General features: G+C 45.1%; 5 protein-coding genes across 5 annotated transcripts, besides 1 other annotated feature; 1 reads left to right on the top strand and 4 right to left on the bottom strand.

Annotated features, from left to right (window-relative positions):
• Positions 1-284: 284 nt before the first annotated feature.
• On the top strand, positions 285-1,142 carry FPSE_07999 (uncharacterized protein; the record flags this gene model as incomplete). The annotated part of the gene is made up of 2 exons (XM_009261117.1): positions 285-643; positions 698-1,142. The coding sequence occupies 2 exons, from the start codon at positions 285-287 to the stop codon at positions 1,140-1,142; spliced, it is 804 nt and encodes a 267-aa protein (XP_009259392.1).
• A 277-nt stretch (positions 1,143-1,419) lies between these two features.
• FPSE_07998 (uncharacterized protein) lies at positions 1,420-3,130 on the bottom strand (the record flags this gene model as incomplete). Its single annotated transcript, XM_009261116.1, has 5 exons — positions 1,420-2,307; positions 2,366-2,669; positions 2,721-2,876; positions 2,929-3,016; positions 3,079-3,130. The coding sequence occupies 5 exons, from the start codon at positions 3,128-3,130 to the stop codon at positions 1,420-1,422; spliced, it is 1,488 nt and encodes a 495-aa protein (XP_009259391.1).
• Positions 3,131-4,455: 1,325 nt separating this feature from the next.
• Positions 4,456-6,080, bottom strand: FPSE_07997 (uncharacterized protein; the record flags this gene model as incomplete). The annotated part of the gene is made up of 4 exons (XM_009261115.1): positions 4,456-4,476; positions 4,532-4,705; positions 4,763-5,995; positions 6,054-6,080. 4 exons carry the CDS (start codon positions 6,078-6,080, stop codon positions 4,456-4,458), a joined length of 1,455 nt encoding a protein of 484 aa, XP_009259390.1.
• Positions 6,081-6,845: 765 nt separating this feature from the next.
• Positions 6,846-6,870: a microsatellite.
• Positions 6,871-7,100: 230 nt separating this feature from the next.
• On the bottom strand, positions 7,101-7,910 carry FPSE_07996 (uncharacterized protein; the record flags this gene model as incomplete). Its single annotated transcript, XM_009261114.1, has 3 exons — positions 7,101-7,277; positions 7,329-7,632; positions 7,687-7,910. 3 exons carry the CDS (start codon positions 7,908-7,910, stop codon positions 7,101-7,103), a joined length of 705 nt encoding a protein of 234 aa, XP_009259389.1.
• Positions 7,911-10,629: 2,719 nt separating this feature from the next.
• On the bottom strand, positions 10,630-11,980 carry FPSE_07995 (uncharacterized protein; the record flags this gene model as incomplete). Its single annotated transcript, XM_009261113.1, has 2 exons — positions 10,630-11,415; positions 11,468-11,980. The coding sequence occupies 2 exons, from the start codon at positions 11,978-11,980 to the stop codon at positions 10,630-10,632; spliced, it is 1,299 nt and encodes a 432-aa protein (XP_009259388.1).
• Positions 11,981-12,764: the final 784 nt, after the last annotated feature.

The following is a 12,764-nucleotide window of genomic DNA, read 5'->3' as shown; positions in this document are numbered from 1 at the left end:
GGAATCCTGCTCGTAAAGTGCATCCTTCTGCGTTCCTTCTCATTGTGGCGTTGATCATTGATTCCTTGGTTGCTTGAGGTTGCCGTAAGATGCAATCAAACGGTTTTATTGAGCATTAGTCTTCTGGAAGATATTTAAGAGGCTTCAAACGCCATCAAACAAGCTCTTTCTCATCTCCTCAACAGTATCCTCTTCAACCACCTGACTTCACACTTTAAACTTTACTCTTTGATACACAAGTCCCCCTCTTCTTCAAAAAAATCCCTTCTTGTCCCCTTTCAAAGATGCACGCCATCACTCTCGCAACCGTCCTCGCCGGCGTACTCAACGTCGAAGCGTCCCCGCTTCAACATGCCAAGCGCGTTCTCATGGGTCGTCTAGATGACGGCGCCCACGAGATCGAACACAAGTTCCAGCCTCTAACTGACTTTGACACGGATGGCTGTTACTATACTTCAGCCATCGACAAGGATGGTAATACCAACCGTGGCCTGAGCCAGAAGGATGTTTACTTCAAGGGCCTTGCTGCTGATTGTCGTGACCCTAACCGACTGGAGAACAACAACGTTTACAGCCGGCGCCGTTGCAATAATGGCTGGTGTGCCATCATGTACGAGTACTACTTTGAGAAAGACCAGATTGTGTAAGTGTCCCATTACTCTACTACGAGTACAACGATGTCTAACATAATTACTAGCTGGGGCACTATTGGTGGTGGCATCGGCAACGGACACACTCACGACTGGGAGAACATTGTAGTCTTTGTTCAAGGCGAAGACGTCAAGCGCGTCGCTCCCTCATGCCACGGCGACTACGAGCACGCCACCAACGAACCCCGTCTCGATGGTCAGCGCGCCAAGGTTGTCTACCACAAGGATGGTGCTGAGACGCACTGCTGGCGAATGGCCAACGAGGCCGATGATCAGGTCGAGAACTACACTGGCCAATGGTTCATCGGTAACCTTGTTGGCTGGGATAACTGGCCTGTTGTCAATGGCCGATCTCTCCGGGACTACCTCTTTGACGCCTGGAACGGTGGTGTTGGGCCCAAGTTCTGGGACAATGAGAACAAGTTCACTGATAACTTGAGAAAGGCTGCTGGTGATGGTGTTCCTGGGTTCGATCCTGCCGTCGATGAATAAGCGACTGTGCTTACTGGACTAGCAAAATTCGTATTGTGTATTTATCATTCTTGTATCTTCTGGTGATAGAGAATCTTTCTCGTCGTCGTCCTTCATAATTTTTCATTCAATTTTGATCTCAGCCTCTATTCCTGCCTGATGTTGACTGAACTAACTGAACATTGACCATTGATGGAAGACGCTCTAAATACCAGTAATGCAGACACCATATATAAGATTAACGAATGTCTCACTACTCTATTTAAGTAGCATGATAACAGTAAATTGATTGCCTGGCTCAAATGAAAAGCAAAGGGTCCTTCTTCGGCCTGTGAACTAAAGTCCACTCATTTTCTTTATACTCTAAGCCACCTCCTGACTCCTTCTGTTTGCCGTTGCCTGGCACTGGGTACTTCCTCACATGCTCTATGGCCCAAATGAGATCTTTTCCCAAGACTGGTGGGATCCTGCCATCGCCGTGTAATGTCCCCAAACCTGCAATCTGGAAGAACCCGTCTAACCAGCTGAAAGTCTCGCCATTTTCCCATTCAATCTCATGAAACCTGCGTCCTTCTTGCCTACAGCGACTCTCTCTATCACGTTCCCACTTCTGCTGTTCCTCTTTGGAAGGAAGAGGTATTGCGCTCCTACCGGAGAAAAGCCGTGCAATTGCTATGGCCTGGTATTCGAAGCTTCGGAAAGTAAGAACTCGTGGCATACCGACAACTGCCAAGTTAGGTATATCTTGGAAGAATGTGTGCCAGTAATTATTAATAAGTTTCTTCTTCTTGTAGTCGAATAGTGGGCGGCCGTTCGCTTGGGTGTTCCAGAAAGGATAGGAAGGAAGATAGCCAGTGCAGTAAAGGACGTGATCAATATCAGTGAGTTCGCTGTCATCTTCAAACACGATTGTTCCATCCAGACGGTACTCCTTGATGACTTTCTTCCACTCCACCCCTGCCGGTGGCTCATCACCATCCAGTCTTCCACGTGATCTTCTCGATTGATAGAGTGGAAGCTGAACAGCTTGTAGCAGATCGACAGAAATATCGTGACCCGAGGCTGAATTACCAATGACAAGCACCTTTTTACCAGCATAAATCCAGGGGGAGCGATAGAACTTGGAGTGTATGACTCTGCCTGGAAACCTTTCCATATATGCTTCCAAGCCTTGAACGTGAGGTACCTTGAATATTCAGTCTTCTGTCCATCACTGCCATTTTGATAATATGATATGTACTTACCCAAGGGACGGCATAGTGCCCGTTTGCAAGAATAACTGCGTCAAAGTTCTCCTGCCACCATATATCCACCCGACGCAGTGGATCGTACTTGCGCAACGTCAGTCTCCACAAGTTCAGACCATCCCTAGAGGTCAATGGTAGTTGCGAGATATCTTCCACCGTGGTGTTGAGTGACAGATATCCATCGGTTTTGTGGACTGAGAAGTAAGACTCTATATACTGACGAGGTACATAGTGCGGGACGAATGGCCCGTAAGAGAAGGACATGTCAGAGAAGGACATGGCGATTTGAGGGACATTAGTGCTATTCTCAGTAAGTCAACTGAGCTTCCACATTCTGTTTGTGATGTCTCACGTGAGATTCTGATAGATGGGCGTGTGTGCATATCTCTCTTGCTGGTTTGGGGTGGTCGTAGTCGGCAGGTCTTCTGGGATTACGAGCGGTTTGTCGATTTCTGTTGGTAGAGCTCCAGGTTGGATGGTAGCAACACTTGGATCTGCGTCGTAAATCCTTATCCATCCACATTAGACTGGCCTGTTGGGATTAATAGGCACGTACTAACCAAGTGCCACCAGGTGTTTCCCGGCGCTCAAAGACGCGAATCCTGTCAAAGTAATTTTCGGCTTTTAGAGTAGCTGCCGTGATAGCACCTAAGAAGTACACGTGATGAACATTTGCATTTCGTAAGACGAGGTATGGGTTATTGACTTACCAGCAGCTCCGGCCCCAACGACGGCGATAGATTTTATTTCGAAATTTCCCATTGTAATTGGATGTTCGAGATGAAATTATTTCCAATAGGACTGATTTGAGATGATTTGTATTATACAAACTTGACATATATCGAGAATCACAAATAGAAATGCCTCATCTTGTCACGCCATAAGTCTAAGTTGTTGATCATATTCGTCATGTGTGGCCCGTATGTCACCATCATCAATCACGTGCGACATCAGTGGAACAACACGAATCCTAACTGGGAACCGAAATGCAACAACCTAGCTATTCACTTGCTTTAGTTCTCCCTACCTGGGGTTCTTGTGAATTATAGTCGTGTTCAAATATAATGACAAGTATCCCAGTACCTTGAGTAATTTACACCAATGAGTGATACGGTTCAACTTTCGGCAAGCTTACCACTTTCATACACCGCAAAAGTCAGTACCTTACGACTGATACCCATAGCCCCAGCGCCTAAGACTAGTTAATTCCTATTCCATCGCTAGGCCACTCTACTCCTGCCAACCTGGCCTTGTTCGCGTGTCCCGCATCGTAACGCGGTACCATTACCGTAGGCGATAGCAGCAATCCACGGTACTGTTTCCAAAACTCATGGGACTATTCAATGGGCATAATAATTTCTATTAATATCAAGTATAAACAATGGTCAGGAATGTGGAAAAGGAGATTTGAAATATGGTTCCGGTCACTCGATGCGTAGGCAGTCGAGAATCGGTGAGTTGCTTCCTATTGGTTGCTCATTATGTAGGGTTGGTATCTACCACTACTGCAGTCAATGCGGAAGAGGCTGTTACACCAGACATTCCCCATGCTAGTGAAAGTTAGCAAGGTTGGTACCATTACACAGGGATATCTTAGGAATGTACCTTGGCTCCCTAAATTGGTAGCAACTTTAGTGAATATAATGATTGACATAATAGGCGAGATGCACTTGTTGATGCAAAACCCTATCACCAATTTGTGTGCTCGCTGTCTTAACGGTGGCTCAATCATAACAGAGCAAAAGAACCAAACGGAAGGTAGCTGACCAATAACCAGCATTGGGATCAACTTCAGTACTGGAACTCCATGGCTGATCCTTTCGAGAAATAATATGGTATTGAGCACTCGGTAATAGACGAGGCTCAACCGTACCACTTCAATGCAAGCTGCTATTCTGGTAATCAGGATCATCCTTTCACCTCCAAGATAGAAATAGTTGTTGAAATATGCGTTTGATCCCCATCGGCGACGCTGACTGAGATAATGCTGTAAAGACTGAGGTGCTACTGTCTCACTGATAGCGTTCGGAACAAATAACGTGCGTAAATGTTTGCCCTGTGAGAGCATTGAATAGGTGAGTCGCCTATCAGTTCCCTATGTCCATACGCTATATTAGCAAGGTCGATACTTTCGAACACGGTGACCCTTTTAAGGATACATACGAGGTACTGGACTTGATGCGACAGCACAAAGGGCCCAGTGATAGGTTCCGCATACTTCTGTATAGCCCCTCCCATCTCTTCTCTAACCGATATCATGGTAATGCAGCCTGGGAGGCATGTGACTTTGCCGATATAGTGCTCTGCTCTTCTTCGAACGTATTGACCGAAGGTATACTATCCATTCCGGTACTGAGTCATTAGTGTTATTTATTCCTGGCTGCAATTACATACCTGGAATTGTTGATAAAGATTCCAAACGGACCATTCATACCCAGGCTCCAGTTCAACAAGCACAAGTCCGCAGGCTGCGATAGCGTTCTGATTATTAGCGAGGGCGTTGGCCAGCATAGCTAGCGCTCCTTTGTGAATAGTAGAGTCCGCATCTGTGCAGAATATCATGTCGAATCCTTGGAAGTTATCGTTTATCAGAGGAGGTAAAACGTGCATCCAAAGTTCGTCCCTGAGAAGCCGTGTATAAATAGGCGCATTCGCGCGAATATAATTGAACAGGTCATGACAAAGGATCAAGGAGTCCTTTTTACCGCTGTTTTTGAGCTTCTCTAGTACGATGACAGGGACATCTTCCATAAAGCCCGCGATAATACGTAGAGTGCCCCGTTTCCATTTGAACGAAATATATGACCGCTCAAATTGAGTGATAACACGGGTCATATTACCTCGGATATTCCTGGGCTGTCCATCGAGAATAACGACCATGACCTGACGGTGAGGTGCCGTGCCGTTATCGCGAAGAGAAAATATGGTTTTGACGATCTGTTCTTCACTCTCTGAGTAGGCTGGGATAAGAGACAATATCCATTGCCGAGTCGGTTTCTGCACTGGCCGCAAGACGTGGTAAAAGTTGGATATCACCAGGCCTATAGGTGATATGATGGAGGAAAGGAAGTCTTTGCTTTTGATGAAATATACCATCGCGACCGCAACTTTAGATTCATTTCCAAGAATGGAAGCGATGGCTAATAAGATGTTTAGAATCAGGATGATTCCAAGGAATAAGGTGCGCTGCTTGATCAAGTCGTTCCTTGTAAGTATGCGAGCTGGATCTACGGGATCCTCAACTTCAGGGTATCCCGAGTCCTCAACAAATAGTCCACGGTCGCCGATCTTATCCTCGAGAGGCTGCTGTAAAGTTTCTGTATCAGATCCAGGTTTGACGACTCTTGAGATTTGCTCGCTGTCAGGCTCTTGAGCGTCTGGGATTCTGATGATCGATATAGGTTGTGCGTCTTGTGGCAGTGTTTTTCTTTGTTCTGGATGTGCCATAATCTCTTGCATTCCGCTTATGTGAGGGATATCATGGTGGCTTTCGATATGCGCAATGGCCATTTGAACCATTCCTCTTGAGGACCGTAGATATTGAGTGGCACTTCCGCCTGTTGGAGACCGGGTATAGAAGGGTGAGGTACAGAATGGATGGAAATTATGGAAAGAGAAGGCCAATTTCTACGCTAAATTTCGAATGTGGGTTATTATGACAATATATCCTACTTCTCTCACACACAGATCCCGATCTGCATTGAGCAGCCATTTCATCTGGTCCTGTCTTCAGAAGTCAAGTCCCGGTCTCGGCCGGCGAAATCTTGTTCTAGAACATGCATCTGTTTCTGGATGGACGGTTTCGTTTATGGCAAATGCGTCGCACGCCACACTAGAATCTAGACTTTTGATCTAGCTAACACCACGTATCATTGAAACCAATTTGCCTCCGAAAAAAGAATCTATCGTAATGGAAGTATTACATGCCGTCCAGCCTATATACCTTTTCGATTGCGAACGATGAAATCAAAGGTTTTACATTGCCAGGACCAGTTCTAATTACCTCCGTGTGTAGCAAAAGTGATCGTTCGGTATACTTCGGTTATGATATGTACTTAAACCTCTGCCAATTTCCGATTAAAATGGCTAGTAGATTGCCTGCCTTTCACGGAGATTCAAGCCTTGTGGTTATGGTTATGTAGATTTCGATATTTCTATGTTTCTTAACTAGTAGAATATGATTTAGATTAACTCTCACCGCTGTTAAAGTCATCTAACATAAGTTTAAGTTCTTTCCAAAATGTATTTCATTCCCCCTGGTTATGGCATTAAGTTTCAAGTTTCAGAAGGTAATTTCAGATTCAAAGTGTTATTTAGGTGCCATTGAGGCATATAAGCAGTCCGTTAAAGACGTTAATGACTCTTTAGAGTTCAAGAATAGATATCTCGAGAACGAATGTATTGTGGGGTAAAGATAGGGGGTTGTAAGTTTGGAAGATGGAGGACAAGTTAATGAGAATGTGCCTCTTAATATTAGGGCAGGGCAAGGCAAGGCAAGGCAAAAAAAAAGGTCCTGTGTAAGTACTGGAGTCATAGTGCTTGAAAAGTGTATTTCAAGATGGAAACCTTATTATCAGGTGCCTCTTAATGTTCAGGAACATAAGGTTTTATTTCCATAAGCTTAAATTATAGTGGCCTCATGCTAATTAAGTCTTGAATCAAAATCCACATTCCAAGCTAATATTGATATGCCACTTCGCGATAAATCCTGAATTCTCCTTCCCCTACAGGATCATGTGTGTATAATACTTTCTAGCTTGGGTTGCGCAACCGCAGTTATGTTTGTGTTGAAGAACTCAGTCACCACTCGAGTCTTTTCATCGCGCAGGAAGTAATCATACCCAATAGCAACGTTGCAAGGATTCAGGTAGACGGTCAGAGGATTTTTTCCTCGATCCATGATCATCCACTATGCTCAATGTCAGCATGTACTCCCTAGCAGATATCAGTAAGAACTTACGCCTACTCCGCGACCAGAAAAATCTCTAGTCACTTGCCCAATGAAGACGGCGTCCCCATTTACGAGCATCTGGGTTGTTAGGATAGGAAAGCTCACGGCATCATAGCCCCTCCAGACTACGGGACTCTTTGATGCGTTCTGAAACACGGTCATGGTATGGTCCACGTTGTCATCATATGTGACATTGTTGTAATCGAAAACCGATGATGTTAACATCCCATCGACGACTTGATCAGCCAGGATAAGACCTTTCGACGGCAAATTATGTATGAAGCCAGTGGATATGGATGACATCTTCTGGTTCCTATATTCTAGTTAGAATTTTGTTGATTGATTGGGAAATCGGCTGAAAGCTTACCATTTGTGCTGGACAAAGCTAGTTGTGAACTCGGCTTGAATAACTGGAGGGTGAGGCTGCTTGAACCCAGCCGAAAATTCAGTTGTCAAAGCAGCACTTGCACATTTGTCTATCTTAGGCACCTTGCCTTTTGCTGATGACGGGGTAGCGGGTTTTGCTGATGTTGTGGTAGCCACAGCTACTTGGTGTGCGATGAGAATGCAAAGAAGATTCTGAAAATGCATCTTTTCTCTGGTTTGTTCACGTTACGGGCCCTTAGGGTCGTCAAAGTCGTTGTAAATGTATGTGAAGATCTTCAAACCAGGCTCTCGTCTAACTTCTTATAATGTTTGCCTGTCAATGGCTCCGAATGCAAATCTGGTACTGATTGGGATTGCCTTGTCAGCTTTCAATCATTCCGCAACCGAAAGTGAATGATTTCTGTGTTTGGTACGAGAACAGCCTATTTTGCCAATGCTTCGCCAACACGTTCGCGGGATTTGCCGCTAGTGGTCATGACATGCTCCTAAAATGCAGCTCATCTGACAGCGAACGCCACATGGTGTGATGTCTTCTGACGGAATAAGAGAAAAAGCAACCAAACTAGGTCTGGACCGCATAAACATGGTCTGACTTCCAATCCTGCAGGTTTTGCCCTTCAGCCGAGTGACGGTAACAGCAACTACCAAGGGACCAGATAAGTTATCACGTTCTCAGAATCTAGGCCTATTATGTTGATGCCTCGAGAGGTGGTAAATCTAGAATAATCAGACTAAATTTTATTTTCTCCTTCGGGACAATTATACTGTATGAAGCATTTTATTCCTGATCTACTTACTTATTGTCGGCGGTGTGAAAGATGACATGCATGGTTACATTACTACGTGTCCCGAGACACTACACTGCATTGTAAAAGTGCCAGACATGTCTCGAAACCATGGGTATCTCTGCCGCGAGGTTGCAGGCGAAATCCGCTTATTCGTCTCGTTCTTCGATGAGAGTATACCTCTAGAGTCAATCTTACAGAATGAATGCAATACAGTATTGTGGACGTCATGATGCCTTCCTGTCTGTGGTTGCGGCGTTATTTGAATAAGCTTTCTCAAAATCTCATACAGTCTCTCTAGGTACCTAATGCACCAGATAAGATGCAGTACATTGGTTAGTAATCGAATTCTAGACCGCGGACATGCATCAGAGGCTTGGCGGTCTCGACTCCCTCACGTCGCACAAGGTGTCTTAATTCCAGTAGATTTCTGAATTTACAATTAGTGATCACTTGCAGAAAATGTAAAAATACATCCGGATCTTTATTCTCAATTGGCTCCCATTCCCAGACATCACTACACCATTATTACACGTAGGAAAGGACGCCATAATTCCTGATATTGATACATGCAGCAGCCACTCAGTACAGATTGTCAGTGTTTAACTGGGAGGGAATTGCAATGTAAATTATTTTGGTGTATAGCCAACTCACCAAGGGGCCTAGACTCCATGTATCATGTATCATGTATCGATGGATCGATGGATCGAGACATGGAAGATGAGACACATTCATACTGGTCTCAGCTGCATTACTTATATTTTCTCGGGTTAGCCCACTTAACTAACCCTTTAAATTTCAAGTTTGATCTCTCGCGTTCATTGCCATGTATAACATGTCGCAACCATTGGTCACTGATCCTGCTCAATCCTCTCCACTGAAGCAAGAATGTAGTTGTGCCCTTTCTTTTGTTTACAACTCCCCACTTTGTTGCACAATCAAGATCGCGATGTACATACATACCAGTTTGCAAATCGAGAAAAACGGCTTCTAGACCCAAATATACTGATTTCATGTTCAACATAGGCCGGCGGAAGAGTCGCATCACAACTTCTGAACAAAGAGCCCGCAAGAGAGCTAGCGACAGAGAAGCTCAGAGGAGAATTCGTGCCCGTACAAAAGACTACATCATCCACTTGGAGCGCGAACTGGCACAATTGAAGAACAATCAATGGCGCGACCGTACAATCCAGGAGCTACTTCAACGGAACGAATCTACAGAGAAAGAGCTACTACAGCTGAGGAAGACCTTGCGGACTCTCGAAGATGGCCCAGCTCAATGTCAGCCAAGCCCGTTTTCTTTACAGATGACAGGGATAGATATATGTCCCACAACAACCTCTGATGCGATGAAACTTCTCGCCTCTAGAGCTGGCGTATCTCATGACCCTCATATTTCCCAAAATCCCATCGACTTCAGCTTCCTTCCCGGCAACAATGACCTGTACCATCTGGCGACAGATATTTCAGAGGGCTATGAGGACACCTCCCTCTCCCTCTCCTCCTTTACACAGAGTCCATCACCAGCACATCACCATACTGGCTACACCCCGCCCAGCTCTTATCATCATATGATAACTCCGGGTAGTGCGACAGCCCATCTTTTCGATGGCACGTGCTCTCATCGCTTAGCAAGCAATGAGTTTTCCATGAATGGTAGCGCTGACACGTTCCCTAAACCCCCTATCTACTCGAAGCAGAACGAAGGAATTCACTGCAGCCTTTGTCTTAGTAGCATAGCTAGCTTGAGTACTTGACTCCCAGTGTTCTACATTCCTGACCCTCAATGTGGAGTTCTGAAAGTAGAGGATAGCTGTGGATGCTGCGATTATTTGGAATGCAACCTTAGTTATGATAAATTTTATCTGTTACCAACATTATCACTAGTGCATTCTTCAGATTAAGTGTCGTACGTGATAAGAATAATGAATATACATAGGTTTGTAGTTTGACAATGAGTGATATTGTAGGGGAATGTATCGTCTATGCCATAAGGGGTCTTCAGCTAGCAGTTGTTAGACAATTCTTTGTGGTACGACAGTAATTAACCTCACAGTGTAGTAAGATGCATTCCTTCTTCAAGGTTCTGAATTGAGTTCATTTGAAAGTGAGTGAAAGTGAATGAAATCTAATTTTCCCTACTCACACCACATTCGCACTTCAACACCTTCCAGCCGGGAAAGCACCGCAAAGTCCATGCCCCATTGTTTATGACACACAACAATCAAGTCAAACTCTCCCAATTTCCCTTCGACCCAATCATCATCATCGAGGCGGCCAATGTCTGGTACATCCATCTGTTGCACAAGTTTGTCCGCAAACGATACTGCTAGGCCGGATCTCTTGAGCTCTCTGGCAAGCCTCAATCCGGGAGAGTTGACGAGATGCCGTTGTCCTGCTTTGAAACCAACGCCGACAACAAGTACCTTGCGATCCAATTCCGCTCCGGAATCTCTGTTTTTTGCTTCGCCAGAGAAGGTTCGTAGAATATCGTCAGCTACCTGAGCAGGGCGTTTATCCATTGCTTCAGTGGCCATCTTGAGGAGTGGAAAGTCGCAGGTAGCAAAAAGATAATGAGGGTTTACTGGGATACAATGACCTCCAATGCCCGCGCTAGGATTGAATGGTAAATACCCAAAGGGCTTTGTTGCTGAGGCGCGGCAAACCTCAAATGGGTCTATACCAAGGGATTGACAAGCATCAGCCATCTCGTTGGCGTACGCAATGCCTATCATTCGTTGGCAATTCTCATAGAGCTTAGTCATTTCGGCTACCTCAGGTGACGAGACTGGAATAACCACATCAAAAACGTGGCTATATACCCGCTGTATGGCGTCTAACGAGCCTGGGATAAGATCATCAAGACCTGATACAATCTTAGGAATAGATTGCATCGGAGGGTCAGTCCGGCCAGGATCGATACGCTGTAGATAAATAAGCACACCGTGTCGTTGTCTTACAACAGAACTTACTTACCTCAGGTGACATTCCGGCAAAAAGTCCTCGTGCCATCGCAATGGGTCCAAGGAGCTCACGGGTATGTCCCACGGCGACTGAGCTTTCAATGACAACAGTAGACCCGCGTTTGGCATGTTGCTCTACCTTTTGCAAGGCATTTTCCAGATAAGAAAGATTGATCGATTTGTCCAGACGCAGCAGGGTTGGTACTGAAATGAGAAAGTGCGTCGCTTTGCCAAGGTCACTTTCGGTTGACGTTAGTGTGACATTCGGCCGCGAGCGGTATTCTTTTCTCAAATCGTGTATTCTGTCTTTATCGACATCAAAGCCCAGGACATTATATCTTGACGAAAATGAGTCGATAAGTCCCGCCCCAACAAAGCCAACTCCAATTACCGCGATTAGTGGAGTTTTTCGCGCACGAATCTCATTCGAAACATTCCGCGGGTAGCGAGAGTTTCTATCATTGGGACTTGCAGAAAAGGGGGAAAATGTGAAGGACCGGTTCTTGAACATTGTTGATGGTGCCATTATTGCGGGTGTTGATAATAATGAGGGAGTTTAATGTATTGAATCTTGGGCGTTGGTATCAACTACAGGACTTCTGGGAACCATGATTTTATATCCATGAAGGCTCAACATTCTCATTTTATCAATTTTGTTTTCTTCAATCAAGCTGTTTGCAACGTGAAGTAAGATCACCTTGGATACCAAAGTGGAAACCCAATTCAGAGGTGGCTGGATCTAGCTCGGGACTGTCAAGTGCAAGATCGTCGAGAAGGGTTCAGTCTCTGGTCATAGGGTTTAACTCAATACCAGACCCACCAACCATAGCCATTTTGTCCTCGATTGATCTCGTTGCCAAATCCTCCAGGATCGGAAGGGTGAGGTGACAGTGGCGATACAAGGGAGTCTCATGCAAGCAGCCCTGTGGCTGAAACAGAAAGGGATCGCATTCCGACTGATCAATCGAATGACATGGAAGGTTCGAGAACGCATTGTACTATTTTTTTCACAGTCAAAAATTATGTCAGAACTACCTCGATGCTCACACGTATAGTGTTCTTCAAAAATCATCAATCTAGTTGCGGATCAGAGTCTATAATTTGAAACTTGGCGGACTACTTGGTGCAGGAAGTAAACACGTAACTTAGTTATCTGCCGCTCGCATATTACTTGTGTTTTGCCGGTAAAATGATAAACTATCCAGTCTAGGGTACGAGGTTGAAAAAGGACGTAACATAATGTACCTAAGTTGAGAACGTTCCAGGCCGGCCTAGACCTCGACCTTATTCCAGCCTTACTCAAGACACCA

Source organism: Fusarium pseudograminearum, chromosome 3 (genome assembly GCF_000303195.2).
Source record: "Fusarium pseudograminearum CS3096 chromosome 3, whole genome shotgun sequence".
Lineage (NCBI taxonomy): Eukaryota > Fungi > Ascomycota > Sordariomycetes > Hypocreales > Nectriaceae > Fusarium > Fusarium pseudograminearum.
The sequence above is the reverse complement of the archived record's forward strand: the minus strand, read 5'-3'. Positions and strand labels throughout refer to the sequence as shown.